The sequence below is a fragment of the Balearica regulorum genome, chromosome 8 (assembly GCF_011004875.1).
Source record: "Balearica regulorum gibbericeps isolate bBalReg1 chromosome 8, bBalReg1.pri, whole genome shotgun sequence".
Taxonomy (NCBI): domain Eukaryota; kingdom Metazoa; phylum Chordata; class Aves; order Gruiformes; family Gruidae; genus Balearica; species Balearica regulorum.
In genome coordinates this window covers 28860158-28875690 of record NC_046191.1, presented here as the reverse complement: position 1 = coordinate 28875690, position 15533 = coordinate 28860158, and the positions used below count along the sequence as shown (strand labels likewise).

At 54.5% G+C, this 15533-nt stretch overlaps 1 protein-coding gene across 1 annotated transcript in view; it reads right to left on the bottom strand.

The window, feature by feature from the left end:
- The window catches only part of LMX1A (LIM homeobox transcription factor 1 alpha), a 44120-nt gene that overhangs the window by 27806 nt on the left and 781 nt on the right, over window positions 1-15533 (bottom strand). Inside the window, exon 3 of the mRNA XM_075760337.1 lies at window positions 14972-15158. Within this exon, the coding sequence (XP_075616452.1) occupies window positions 14972-15158 (187 nt within the window). The remainder of the gene's footprint in view (window positions 1-14971; window positions 15159-15533) is intronic.

The window sequence follows — 15533 nt, the reverse complement described above, 5'->3', positions numbered from 1 at the left end:
TAAACCCCTGCTATTCTTATTTAACGACCTGTCCGAAAAGTCCCTTGTAATTACTTGATACAGTGATGGACCTAAACCATTTATTTATTGATAAAGACCATGAGAGATTCTTCCCGTGGGGATGGCCGTGCTTTCCTGCGAGGAAGCCGAGGGACAGGGCAGGCAGCAGCATCGCTGCGCTGGTTGTCCATCAAGACAAGGACTCAACACTCCTCACCTCCCCAGCAAACCTGTCCCTGCACAGCAGTTCTCTTCAAGGATACAAGATGTACAAGATGAAGTCCTTACTGGGAGGTATTTTAAGGCACTGAGAGCAAGGCAATATTGTCTACGTGTATGTTAGAAGCTCCTGTCCTTAGCATGATGCTGTAAAGCTCTCAGGGGATGGAGATGCACCTGATACATAGGCTTTGGCTAAGGGACAGTGGTTTCCAGATGTGGGAACAAGCGTGTCAGTGACACACGAGAAACCCTCAGGGGGCTGCAGGACAGACACGAGCAGGCTTTGCATCCCAGAGCCACGCTGATCCCAGGAGCACACCCTGCAAGGGGAGATCCCAAGATGCGGGCTGCAGCCTCACCAGCCTCCATCTCCAAGCCTGAGCTTCTGAGGCTCCAAAACGTTACCCCAGGAGGGAGCAGAGCCCTGCGTGGTGGCTCGGTGGCCAGGCGAGGCTGCAGCCAGGAGCTGTCCCTCCGGCCCCGAGCTCAGCACTGACCTTGAAACGCGGGGCGGGCGGCTGCCTTCGCCAGCATCATATGATCCGTTACAAAACACGACGGCTCTACTTAGAGGTTACACGCCGCAGGACAAATTTAACACCCGGGAGCGTTCCCAATCCCACTGGAAGAATTCCTGGCAAGGGCTCAGTAATCGCCCACTACTGTAAGTGGCCAAGTGCCATTGCATCGGTTCGGCTCCAGACACACGAAGTCCTCATTCCTTATTTCTGATGGGAGAGACGCTTCTGCTGATGGTTGACACCATGCAAGATGATGAATCCCCCAGCGGCTGGTGGGCCTTGAAGCAGAGAGTAAAGGGACTCTGGAAAAGATGACGTTGCCAAAAGCCTTCACTTGTTTGAGAAGGGTATTTAAGGGCTGCAATTAAAAAGTTGCATGGAAGGCAGCCTGGCTATGCAGCTAGGAGGTCCATGAAGAGGTCCTTGGGGAGAACGATGCTCTGGTGGACATCAGAAGAACAAGCAGATGGAACGGAGGCATCCTCAAAGGATGCCCAGTCCACAGAGACCAACGCCTGGGGACTTTCCAGCCCAGCCGTGAGAAAGAAAGACTCAACACCAGGAGAAATTGTTCCTGCTGCCATCCTACCACTGTACACAAGCTCTTCCAGAGCCACGCTGGCTATTTTTGGAGGTAGAGCAAGCTCTACCTTGCTGCTCTGAAGCAAGGGCCCGGGAAAGGCACAGGGCAGGCAGGGTGGGAGAGCCTCTCCCAGAGTGGATCTGGTCCCAGCTCAGCAGCGAGCCAGACCTCCTCCTCCTCCTCTCCCTCCCTTTCCTTTCGCCTGGCCCCAGCCCTGCGTTTCTGGAGCAGCAAGAGTCAGCTCTGCCGATGCTGCTGAGGGGCCCCGAGCCAGCTCTGGCTATAACCTCGGGATGAAAACATCAGCTCTGAAACACAGCAACGGGGAAAACAGACAGGCGGACACGTGTGCACGCATGAGGACTCCTGTAATCAGGAGAGCTCCCACATTAGCAGCGAGGTTTGCAATAAAGGGCAATTTGGGGTACCTGCTTTGATCCGCCAGCTCCAGTTTCAGGGAACGAGGGTGCTGTGCTTGTTTAGGGTGGGCTGACAGCGAGCGGGATGGACAGTGTTTCCTTCCAGCCCCTCTGAACACAAACCCGGGACCTGCTGCTCCGGTTTCCCCTCCAGCCTACGCCGAGAGCCCGGCACTGCCCCGGCTACGACGCTTACGGGAGGAAAGGAGCATCGCTGTCACAGGCAGGTGGGGATGCTCAGAGCGGGACCACAGCGGGTCAGGCTGCGGATGCCCCCAGCACCTGATGGTAAGAAAAGACCGTGTCAGGAGTGCCAGCGTGGAGGCGATGGAGCCAGGTCAGACCAGCGACAAGACGACAGAAAACGTCGTTGGGCCAGCAGCTATTTTTATCTGCAAGGACCAACACTTAATACTCTCCTATCTCCCACAAAATGTCACTCGAGCTCCGGCAGAAAGTTTACACCGCTCGCAGACAAGGGCTGAAACCTGAGCACGTAATCCCTGCTCCAGTCAAAAGTTTTAGTGGGATTCACAGCGTCTGGACAGGGGAAGATGAGAAAAAAACCTCCTTTCCCCTGAGAAACGATGGCTAGGGCAGAGGAGAGACAGGACAGACAGGTCCCCTCCTGGCACCACATCCCTCTGCAGTATCACCTACCACCTCTGCAGGGCACAAGGAGCTTTGTAAGCCCTGGTGCTACATCATGGCCTCTCCACAAGCTCAACCACACTTTAGCTACCCTAAGAGGGTCTTCAGGAGAGGGGGGAGTGGGGAAAGCGAGGTGTTTACCATCCTGCTCGCTAAACGCCACAGCCCCAGGGAGGTGAAGGGCTGAGAGGTACAGGGTGGGTTGGGCAGAGCCTGCAGGAGGGTTTTGGGGCAGGACACCCTATCAGAGATATCGTTGCCTCTTGGCAATTCCCCCCTCTCCACTGAGCAGCTCTAATTACTTCAAACACCATCTCCTCGCCACACACCCCCACCCGCTTCCTTCTCCCCGCAAAGCCCGGACCCAGTCACGCCTGGGGCACGAGGAACGAAGACTTCCCTCATTTAATAAAGGCAAGGTAGAGCAACGCCGTTATTAACAGCAGCCTGGCCCCCTCCCCACTGACGGCAGGAATATTGCACCGGTAATCCCAAGGGACCATCCCGGCGCTGCCGCAACAGCGGATGCAATAACGCAGCCCCTCCCGGCCCCAACGCTGCCCTTTTATATTGCGGCGAGTGTAAATGCCAGCGGGGCCCTCTCCCAGGTCCCCCCTTATATCGCAAGCAGCGTTTAGTATCAGGGATGGAAGGAAACCCCTCCCCGGTCAGGCACGGGATAGCTCAGGTTTAGGACAGCATCCTCTGGAGGGTTTTTCCCAGGGAGGGGCAAAAAAAGTAGGGAGCAAAGGGCTCCAGGCCAGGATTGAGTCGTGGTAAAACATGCTGCGACACGGAGATGTCCGGTGTGCTCAGAAAATTAGGGCACCTCGTTAAGGGCTTGCATAGAAACTTATCGGAGGTGAATTTTGCTAGGGATAAAAGGCATGAGCTCACATGCGTCTCGGAGCTGCTCCCAACCGATGTGGCTTTTTTCCCTTTTTTTTTTTTTTTTTTTCCCCTCTCTCTCCACATCCTGCTGCCTTTTTAAAATTGAAAAGACTGGCCAGAGCTGTTCGAACGGAGGCGCAGGTGAGGAGAGGACCCAGCAGAGGACAGGGCTGGGTGAGCCCCGCTGAGCTCCACAGCGGGATGCTGACGAAAGGGGCACGGCCAGGGTTTCCCAGCGGGATGAGCAGCAACTCGGCGCAAGCAAATAATGGATATTGACGGGGAAAACCAGCTCCGCTAGCCCCAGAAATCCTCTCTTACAGCAAGGAGTGGAGTAAAAACCCCGGGGAATATACTGCAGAGGCAAAACCCGCATTCCTGAGATGGCTGGGAAGTGACCGCATCTATCTCCCTCCATCTCCCATTTCTAAGATCCATTTCTGAAGCATCACTAGCCAAGAAACTTTGGTTGATTTGACGTGGTTAAAGCAAACACACACATGCAAAAAATCTTATAGCTGAAACTTGAATGGTCTCCACAAACATCTTGCATATTTTCAAGGACACTGAGGAAATGCACATTTTTCCCCCCTTTTTGCGGACTTAAAAAAAAAAAAATGCCCCAAGGGAAAAAGTCATTTAGAACTACTTAGGAAACACAAAGCATAAAAAGCCTATAATTATTTCTCTGCCAAGGGCCTGTCAGTTTGAAAATCCCCGCTCTTGAACCACTAATCCTTATGGAAAAAAAAAACACAGCTTCGGCAAGACGCGTTGTCAGTTGACTTTCGCTGCGTTTTTCCAGCATGAAGGCACTAAAGGGGAAGACGTAGATTTGGTTTTCACTTCATTAGCACCTTTCACCCACAATGTGCCCAAACGTGCTTCCCCGGCCAACCAAGAAGACCTGCAAAGCGTCACCCCAAGACAAGGCCAGTGGCCGCTCCACGCGAGAACAGTGCTCTGCAAGCGTCAAGACAGGGAGGGAAGGACCAAGGCTGATGTTTGGAAGCAAAAGTGCCTGAAACAGGCAAAAATAAATCACTTTGGGGTGGGGGTATATTTATCTTAAAAGCCAAAGATTCAGGGAGTTCCTGGGATTTTTGTTACGCGGTTGGAAATAGCATAAAGACGTTATTGGCAGGGAAATTGCACTTTCTCTGGAGGATGGGGATGGGCCATCCCAGCAGAGCAGGGTGGATTTGGGCTCTCCAGTTTAGCAGCCAGACTCACCTCTTCACGTCACCCTGCTTGGATAAGGATGGGTGGCCTCTGAACGTGGTTGGCCATGGAGAAACGGTCTCACAAACCTAGCTGCATCTCCATATGTACCCTGACATTGACCACATTTCTTCCATCTTTCACTCCAGTCATAAAGAGCTGCAGTTTCACCACGAGGTGAGAGGAGGAGAAAGGCAAAGAGGTCGGCTTCACATCTCTGCCGGCCAAAAAAAGGCGCAAAGGTGGCTTTGGTGCTGCAGAAGAAACTCCCGTAAAGACTCTGCCAAGGGCACAGACACTTTGGCTCTTGCTGGGACCCAGCTGGAGACCGGCAGGCCAGCAACCCTCCCCAGCCTGGAGCATCTCTGGTGGTCGATGCGAGAGCGTGTTACACCAGACAGAGCGGGCAAGCCACCCAGATCCTGCTGCGCCCTGGCACACATCCATCAATGCTGCCTGGGTTTGGAGCTGCAGAGCAGAGGGCATCCGTCACACACGCATCTTGCACAGCAGCAGCCAGAAAATCTCGTCCCTGCCATGGGCAGCTTTCCCCTTACCAAGGATACCCACCTCTCTTGGACCTACTTTCCCCACACAGGGCCCTTCACCCATCTCCTCTCCCACTACTTTCTCCTAATCTATCTCCATAACAGAACCTCCTGTCAGTGTGAGTTTTAATGTCCTCGAAGTAATGTGTGCAGGAAGCCTCTCCTCCTCTCTGGTTAACCCTCCTGAAACAAGCTCAGACTCAAGAGCCCAACCTACAAGACTTTAAGCTTCATTAAACTTTTAAGCCAGTCCATTGAGGTTGCTCTTTCAGCCTTTCATAATTACGGACGCAGAAGGAAGGAGCAACCTTCACCTGAGCAGGCATCAAGAAGATTCAAACACTTAATGGCTTTCCTAACCAAGCTCCCACGTCCACATCGCTGTTTAAAAGGATCTGCTCAATACCACTCCGGTGCTCTGCCCGGCAGCGGAGATGCTGAGATATACATAATTCAGTATTTCAGATCCCCATCGTCAATGCAACTGGCCACCCATTTGGCACAAGCGAGACTCAAGACACATGAGCCTGATCCATCCTACGACACCAGAGACCGCAGATGCCCAAGCCAAGAGGATGGTTGGGTTCACAGACTCGGTTCAGGTGAGCAAGGTGCTCTCGGCTCTCCCTGCAGCCAAGACCTAGAGTTCAGCATCTCCATCGGGCAATTTGGGCCTTGGCTTGGCTGAACTCTGTGCTCCAGAGGAGCCTCTTCCTCCCCTTCAACCCTTGCAGGAGCCTACAGAAAGCGGTCCGCAAGAGAAGAGGAGACTGCCGCCCCGTCCTCAACGCCCAGCACAGGGCTGTTCCCTCCTCTCCTGTTGCCTGGAGGATCCCCTCTAAGATCAGCAATGGGAAAGCAGAAGTGTGTTGTAGGGCAGTCCTAATCCAGGCTTGACATAGAAGTCATTGGGCGAGAGTTTTGGGCTTCTGCCTTGACAAATGTCCATCTCCACTATCAGCACCCGTCAATTTATTCATCCAATGGCATCAAAATCATCCCTGTGGAGGCAATTGCAAACATTCGACATGTTGCTTTTCTCTCCTCCTGTTTGGACACATTACTGCAGAGGTCAGAAACATTTTGCACAGCTAAGATGCTGTTTTCCAGGAATAAAGACTTAACTGAGCTGGGAAATGCTGAGCAGAAATTCTGACAACCAAAGCATCCCTGTACTTTTACAATGGCAGGGGTTGGAGGGAAGACATGACAACACCGACTCTTTCAAATAAAAAATTACTGCAGCTGAGAACTGTCTTCAGGTCCCTTAACCTATTCCTCTCCCCTTTCCAATTTCTTTCCTGCCAAATGCTTCCCTGAGCTTTCAATAGCAAAGAGAAAATTCCCGCCTCCCTCTTCCTGCTTAGCCGCCTTGGGCGATGCTACGCAGTGAAAAATCAACTTATAATGTGGCCCCTCCGGCCCCAGGCAGGGAAGAAGGAGCCGTCGGTACACACAGACTCCAGGTTCATCCAAGGAGCTCTGCAGCACTAAAACCAGAGGAGAGGATGCACACCCCCAGAGAGATGAATCACGTCTAAACGGTCCCAAACAAACCTCTTCTCTGGGAATTGCCCTCGCCTCTGGTGCTTTTAAGACCCCACGTTGCTCCCTTGCAGGGCAGGGAACCTTGCCCAGAGGGATTTTTAGGGGCTCACCTCCCCACCACGACGGCGGTTATCATTCCAGAGGAACAGACGTACCGGGGGGAGATTTTGCACGGTGGCGGCGGGGGTGGAGGACAATGGGCCGAGGAGTGATGGTCGCGTGAAAAGGGATTTGTTCCGCTGTCAAGGACAGAAAGCTCTCCCTAAGAGAAGGGCTAGGAAATGAAGGCCACAAGGGAAGGAGCGGCGAGAGACAACGTACGGATGACGGTGACAGGGGGACAGCTAGGAAGGATCGATGCCGAGCCCTGATGGGCTTGCAAAGTATGACTACCGGCCGAGGAAGCCTCCTCCGGCATGCTCTGCCTTTTGAGGCATTTGCCCCGAGGAAGAGCGCGATGCCTCAGCACAGGGCGAACCTTTCGTCTGCGGCCACGGAGCCCCAGCGACTCTGGGACGAGGGGAAGCATCCCTGCCTGCCGGGATGTGCTGGGATACAGAGGAGAGCTGTTCTCCTTAAACAACGCCTGGGAGAAGGTGGTGTCTCTGCAGCACAACCTCTCGGTCACCTGTGGTCCAGGTAGCCTGAGGTGGAACACACAAAGGCAAATATGATAAAAATTAGGTAAATCTGGAGAGAGACTGAAAATTCATGCCCAGCCTTCAAAATCCTCCAGCAAGATGCTGAAAGTACTTGTGATGATGAATGAAACCTATATTCATATTTCCAGCTCCATTTCACGGGTGAAGGAGACAAATCTTCAGCTCTTTTTCCTGCACGCGACCGTGGCCCATTGTAGCCAAACTGGGCACCAACTGCAGGAGACCTGAACTCAACCACTGGATCGTATCTGCGGGCGTGAGAAATGCTAAACCTCTACTCAAAACAGGTAGGTGCATGCAAGCACACAGTGCAATACGAGAAAATAAATTGTTTGCATTGAACACAACGTGATTTCAGCCCTGTGCTGAGAAACGCACACGACGCCCTCCTGAAAAATCCAACCTTTGTGGGAGAAAACACCATTTTCAGCCAGCCAGCCTACAAAAAGTGGAGGATCCCTGACAAGCTGAAGAAATTGGTTTTTCATTAATAAGATCCCAGCAAAACAGATAAGCGAGAAGATACAAAACCCCTGCAAATGAACAGAGACCGGTGCCACTGGCCCGACGCCGTGCCCCTGCTGCCAGCGCAGCCCTGGCACCGCACTGCACAGCGGTCACCCTGCCCCACGCCTTTCGCAAAAAGCTTCGGGATCTGACTGTCTGTAAATATTTGGGCTGGGAAGCCAGAGATTACAGAACTCCTCTCCTGGGCAACCAAGGTTTGATGATTTAAAACAAAAAAAAACCAAGGTTTGATGATTTAAAAAAAAAAAAAAAAACAAACCCCCAAACAAAAAACCAAACAACAAAACAAACAACAACAACAAAAAAAACCCCAACAAAACCCACAAACCTCAGAGCTGCAACAAGATGCCTGCCGGTTTCACAGAGACGCCCGAGACAACCCGGGTGCGTCCATTGCCCCTGAGGAGCAAGAGCACCAGAAGATACCCAGGTACCAGCTGGCTTCCTTCTGCCCAGGCAGGATTCCTTCCAGGTTAAAAGTATTGAGGAACAAAATTGAAGTTACAGGCTCGCACACTGCGGCTATAGGCTTCCACACATGTCTGCGCAGCGTTTGCCCTGTCAGGGAGCGCAGTTAGTCGTGTCCCCCCCTGCACCTCTCCCTTCTGGAATACAAATATGTACATACAAAGTGTATTCTTACAAATACACCAAAATTCAAATTTCTCATGAAAACGCATTTATGGAAAAAAAGAGTTATTTTGGGTCAACCCCAGTATTTCACCCTAATAAAATCTAAATATCTTCTCCCTGCTTTAAAGATATTCTTTACTCCTCTTACAGAGGAGATGCTGTATTAAATCGCAGGCAGAGGCACAGTCCTCCAGCCCAGGCTCCCTGTCCCCACTTCACGTTTGCATCTGCAGAGGGCAGGAGCCAGAGACAAAACAGAGCACAAAGGGACAAAGAGCATCTTAAGAAGAAAAGCACCCCGGACACCTCTCTCATTTCCACCTCCCTCGACCTTGGCCGCAGCCGCCTCTTCCTCGGACACCCTCCAGCTCTGGGGCATGCTGAGTACTCCCCACGGCTGCACACCGTGGGGTTCACCACAAGTGGGGAACCGTGAATTCAAACCCAAACTTGATTCAAACCTTTGGGTTTTCCTCTCCTCAGCCAGAAGCAGGACTTGCATCCTTGCGAGCAGAAGAGGAGACCAACCCTTCCCCCCCCCCAAAGTCCCCTTTGTCCCCCTCCTTTGCTTTGGAGTCCCCCTGGCCGCACCCCGGGGCGAGCGTGCAGGATCAGAGTCAGAATCGGCTGCGGGTTTGGAAATGTTGAGGCCACCCCACTGCTGCCGGCGGGGATGGGGGCAGCCAGCGGAGCTCAGCCTCCCCGGCAGCGCCCGCAGCCACCGGCAAATCCTGCCCGCACGCTGGGCAGCCTTTGGCGGGGCTAACACCTGAGACCACCACCCCGTCCGAAATCGGCTGGGGGTGACCACAGCATCGGGTTTAGACCCTGACGGAAAGCTCCCCAAGGAAGGGCCGAGCAAGAAACCAAATTCTGGCCTCTCTTAAATCCACGGCTCAGAAAAATCCCTCCCTGCGCCTGGCGGCTGCGAGCAGGTGAAGAACCGACGAGGCGAGGGCTGGCGAGCCGGGGCAGGAGAGGACCCCAGCTGTCTCTCCAGCTGGTGGAGACAAAATTCTCATCAAACCGAAACAAACCTCCCTTTCTTTCCCCAAGCCGATTTCTTTTCGGTGCCTTCCTCAGGCATTGCAAAGATCTGAAGTAGCTCCCCCACCTCCAAGCACCCCATCCGGGCTGACCAGGGAGTGCTGTGCCACAGGGGTAGAAAGAAAGAAAGAAAAAGGGAAAAAAAAAAAAATTTAAAAAAATCATTACAAGTCTGAAGTAAGATGGCAGAAACCACGGAGGGTCCCAAAGATGCTCAGGTCCCAGTGCTGCCAGCGCTGACCTGCAGCCTCCAGGGTCCCACTGCTGATGAGCAGGAGCAAGGGTGACCCCAAAGCCACCCCTGTCCCCACCACAGGGGGACAGATGACAAGTATATTCGGCTGCTTCGCTCCCAAGCTGCCAAACGTCGCTCCCTTCCAGGCCTTTCTATGAAACGTTAATTGTAAGACACAAATCTAATTAAGGTCAGAGGGAAGGGGCAAGACGCCAAAACTTTTCTCCGCTCCCTTCGGAAAGGGGGAGCCCCACGAGCGGGAGGACAGGGGGTGGCAGAGACGGGGCAAGGCATATTTTGCTCGCCTGGCGTTTCCAGCGTGGATCCCGCAGCGGCCCCCGCAATGCCCCCCTCATTGCTCCATCCCGCTGCTTCTCCGCTTCCCCCCCACAACCCGCCCAACAAGGCGACTTAATAATAAAAACCAAAGGACCGGCGCCTGATCTCAGCCCGGCGGTACCCACCACCGCATCCCTGGCGAGGACGAGGCCAGATTCGGCTGCCCCACAGCCGCACTCCTGCAAGCCCGCAAAGAGTCGGCACATTTCCTCTGGGAGCCATGGGAAAGGGGGTGAGGACAGAGAGGGGTTTGCTACGGGAGACGAGGTGCTGGGTAGAGATGAAGAACAGGCAGGAAGGATGGGAAGCGCTAGAAGAAAAGATTGAGGGACAGGTAAAAGAGAGACCAGCAAGAGGGACATCATGCCGCAGAGCTGCCACGTGCTCTGCTACCCCATCCAGGCCAGCCTGGCTGCCCCCAGCGCCTGGCCAGCTGGAGAAACCCAAGTTAGCACCGTCCTATGCGTAGGGTGCCCTTACGAGAAGGGAAAAGGACCTCCCGAGGGCATGTTGCACTGTAGCTGGGCTGGCCCATGGCTCTCTGGAGGGACCATTCTCTCCCATCAGCCACAAGAAGAGTGAAAAGTCCCATTTCTCCAGGCGAGAGAAGGCAAAGGACTGCAAATCGCCAGCACAAACCCCCCCAGACCATAGAAGGTCTCCAGCCGGTGGGACCAGGCTGCACCAAAGCATTCAACACCACCTTATTCACTCGATCCATTCGGGATTATCCCCCTTGCAACTCTTCCAGGCTGGGGAAGCAGCGTCATGGTTTGCAGCTAATTGTGCAATTACGTTCCTTACCCACGTTAAGCAAGATGAACAGCCACCATGCTTCAGACCTCTTCCCCCTCTCTCCTCTCCTGCAGCAGCTGCCAGACGAGCCTCCAGCGGGCGAGAGGAGGCTGCGCTGCCCCGAGCCGGCAGATCCCACCTTCCTCCCCGGGCAGAGCCAGCCTGCGGTCTGCCAGGACCACGCTGCCAGGGATTCAGGCTCATCCCCCATACAAAGATGCCGGGTGTGATTTTTAAAACCCAACGCCAATGAATTTCTTGACACGCATTTTCTTTTGTGCGTATTCAGGGGTTGGAGGGATTTTTTTTTTTTTTCCTTTGCAGCTGGATGCACCTCCTCGTTCTAATTCACAGAGGAGAAGGTAGAGGCACCCACGCAACCCCATGACTCCAGGAGCAGGGGATTTCGGAGCCAAGCAGGGGGAGCTTTGCAATGACGGCGCAGAAGCTGGCAACGGCACAGAGCCATCAAGCCGTGCGAAGACAGGGCGAGCATCACACAACTGCCTCCCTCGGCCGGGGAGCCCGGCACGGTGGTGGCGGCTCAGGGGCTGCGGCCGCCCCTCCGCTGCCGGCGCCCACATGCCAGGCCTGCTCCGAGATGTGCTGGCCATCTGCTCCTGCCAGCCGGGGCTGGGGCCGGGGCTCTGCGCCGTGGCTGGGGACGTGCCAAGCCGTCCCGCCGTCGCCACGCTCCCCAGCTGCGCCCCCCGTCACGACCGCACCGCTGTCAGTGCTCCCGGCCCCCAGAACCGGCCGGCGGGGTTTCTGCACGCTGCCGGCATCGCCTGTGGAGGGGCTTTGAGATGGGGATGTTCCCGACGGCTCTAGCTACGCTTGGCTCTTGCAAACCCACCATGAAACGCCTCTGGGCAAGCAGGGCTCAGCCGTTCCCATCCTCATGTGGATTTTGAGCCCCCGGGGCAGCCCCTTTCACCAGCCCCGCTCTTCCCATTGCTTCCAGCACTCCTCCCCATTTATAGCCAGGGTTGACCTTGCTCCCCCCCCAGATCTAGCACCACAAAAGCCCATCCCCCTGGTCACTAATACAGGGGCCCCACGGTCAGGGCGCGTCCCCGGGACCGCTCTGCAGTTGGGGAGCCGGCCAGGGCGAAGCCTGAACCTTGTCATAGTTAAGACTTATCAGGTTTGGACAAGCGCCGGGGGCTGCCGCTGGATTCAGGATGTTCTGTAACAAACGTCCTCTGCCCCAAATAGATGCCGTCCCAGGGGCACGGGCTTGAGCGGTCCCTCCCCAGGAGCCCCCCCCGCCAGCACCGGGGAAACTGGTCCAAGACTGGCCCCCAGCCCCCCGAGTCCCCAGCCGGCATCACTGTCCGAATTGCCCACGGGTCCTGAGCCGCGGCCCTGGGCACTTCAAAGAGATGCCGAGACCCAGCTCGGTATCCCTGGTCTTTAATCCATCCCTCTCCAGGTCCTCTCCCAAGGTCTTCCTCTTTATAAAAGACAAAGAAATGTAAAACATCTGTTTTAATAAATGATTCCTCAATTTCTAGAGTCCAGCAAAGTCAGATGCTCACTTAAAACTATCTGTAACACTTTCCACGGGTGTATTTATAACTAAAGGCATAACTCTGCCGTCTCACGCTCTGTAGTTAACCCTCTGCAGCCTCGTTACAAACGGAGCTCAAACAGAGAGCAAAGATACGTGTCAGAAAATACTGCACCTACTCATCCCTGGTAAAACATCCCAATAGTCACCATATGGAAGAGAAATCCCTTCTTTCAATTAAAAAAAACAAAACCACCAAAACCCAAAAAACCCCCCCAAAAAACCCCACACCAAAAAACATCACCACCGTGACACTGGCAAGTAGGATCCTGACCGCTTCCCCGACACCGGCGTTTCACACGCAGACACCCCAGGCCTCCCACCCGGGGAGCACCGCCGTGCCGACGGAGAGGCCGCCGGTGCCGCGGGGAGGATCGGCCGCTTCACACCATCGCGCTGCACAAGGAGTGTCAGTCACCCGCGTTAATTAACCAGCTCTTGGCTCAAGATAATTAGCTCAGTCCAAGAGCAGCAGCTCTTCTCCTGCGTGTCTCGCACTGAAAACCCCGTTATCGGCATCGGCACCGCGGCAGAGGCAGGCACAGTGCTCCGAAAACACTCGGGTCAAAGGCAGGACAGGCAGTTTGGGCGAAGAAAGAGGGGTTTTTGTTAAATACAGAATCATATATAAAACTCCACAGAGCCCGAAGGAAAGAGGTCTTCGGGACTCTGCCCCGCATCCTTGCTGTCCCCAGGTAGGGAGTCGCAGCGCCGACACGGCAGAGAGCCCCGCCGGGCCGATGAAGGGAGCAGGGACATGGACCTGCAGCCCCACACCAAAAAAAAAATAATAAAAAAAAAAATTCAAGGGGACAACAAGGTGAGAGAAGGGACAGACAGGTGCAGGAGGGGAAGAGGCCAGCAGCGGTTCAGCGCTAAAACTATCACACCTTGGGGAAACAGCCGCAAAGCTCGCTCCCCGGCTCAAGCAGAAGTTACCAATCCAAACGCAGCTGGGAAATAACCGGGATAAACGGTGCCACCGCCGGAGCCTAGGAAATATTTGTGCCTTTTTTTTTTTTTTTTTGCCATCATCCTTGTCCATCCCGACAGCGAGATGGGCACAGCAAGAAGCCAACTGCGGCACCGATTTCTTTCGCGGCCAAGAGACATAGGAGGAGGGTTTCAGGTTGGAGCCGGCTCCCAGAGCTCAGAAGCTGAGTCAAACACGCAGAGAGTAAAACCATGTGCTGCAAGCTCGAAAGGCATTTCTGTGGTAATATTTACCCCAATTTCTCCTTAGTGCTCCAAACAGAGGCACCAATAAAGCAGAAAACTCACATTAAATTGTGTTGGAAACCTATGGGAACCAGTAGCCACATTCTACTGACAAACAAGGAGCGCACCCAATCTCGACAAATTTCTGCCTAAAAAACCCGTAACGCAGCCCTCTCCTTTCCACTCTCGCGGCAGCTAATTCTTCCACTCTTTCGTAAACGTTTGAAAACAAGGTCACGCGTGCAAATTCTGCTTTCAATTTGCCTTGTATCCATAGTGATTAAACTCAGACCCACAATACGGGACTGAAAGGAAAAAAAAAACCAACTTTAAAAAGGCCTGGAGCAGGGCTAGCCCCCGGCACGCTCACCGACCCGCCGAAGGCCAGGGACGAGAGCATCGCCGACGACTGTTTTCTCATATAACAGCGACCTGGGAATTAAATCGCAGGGCTCCAAGCAGCCGTGCTATTGCCATAGCGAAGGGTCCAGCCCCCCATCTACACCCTCCTCAAGAAACAACCAGCCCAGAGGCAACAAACTTAACGGCTCCGAAACCCAGCCAGGGAACAGGGTCCGACAGGGACGGCAAGAGAGGGATGAGCAGGAAAAAACAAAAGCAGCTGCAGGAGAGGAAAGACTCAACAGCCTTCTCCCCATTCCCAGTGGAAAGGTTTTTCTTTAAAAAAAAGAAAAATCATTTTCTCATTGTCTTCCCCCCCCCCCCCAGCCCCACACTTGCCAAAGGGGATGTGTCAGGGCTGGAAGCTTTAACCACCTACATCAAATTTCCTGCTCCATCACAGCCCCAGACACGGGCAAAGCCTCTGGCGTACAATAGCAAACACTCCGAATTCAGTGGGGCCTTTCCTGGTCCCCACCGAGTGCCTCAGTTTCCCCATCTGACCAGGGACGCGATAGCATTGCCCTGTCTATGGGGATATTAGGAAAATAGCCCTGTCCAGGACCAGGTCAGGGAGGATATAACATCCCTCCTGTAGATGCTCAGTAGGAAAATAAAGCCAGAGGACACGGGAAAACGCCTGGCCCCGTCCCTCCACAGTCCCGGGGTTACCGAGGGTCTCGGAGGCTCCCGACAAAAGACTCCTAAATTCCCAAGGCAAAAACCGAGCACAACAAAACACCTCTAAAGAGGGGAGAACCGGGGTGCAACCAGGCTGCGGGGGAGAAGCACAACTCACCATGCAGCACCGTAAAGCTGACGCCTCTTGGGACACACGGGGCAGGGGAAGCAGGGAGCTTTCAGCAGAGCGCCGGTGCTTTGCGGGCGGTGGGAGCGGAGTGAGGGGGCTCACCGGGAGGCAGCGGGACACTTACTTCTCGTAGTCCAGCTTGCAGTAGAGCTTCTTGTCGCGGTAGAAGCAGGTAGTCTGCAGGGGCTCCTTGCAGGACGCGCACTGGACGCACTGCTCATGCCACAGGCTGTCGTTCAGGCGCAGCAGGAACCGATCCGAAATAACTCGCTGGCACCCTTCGCACACCGACTTGGGGGTCGCGGCTCTGCCTGCGGGGAAGGACCCGGGGGCAGGGCTGGGTGGATGGAGAGACGGACCGGGCAGGGGATGGACGGAGGATCCCGCTGCTCTCGCTTCCCCCGCGCAGGCTGGTGGGCCGGGGGGGCCGGGGGGTGTGCGGGGCGCTGCTCCGGGATCCGGGGGGGACCTGTGCCTTAGGGGAGCTCCGGGGGGGAGACATCGCCCCCAATTTCGTTCCTCTTGGAAAGACGGCGGCAGAACCGCAGGTCGGAGAGAGGGCGATTATTTGAAACCGATATTAAAACGAAGAAAATAAAATTAAATAAATTATTTATTGTTCGATACGAAGGAAGGGCCTTCGTTGCCCTGGGGCGGTGGGGGGAGGCACGCAATTTAATGCAACC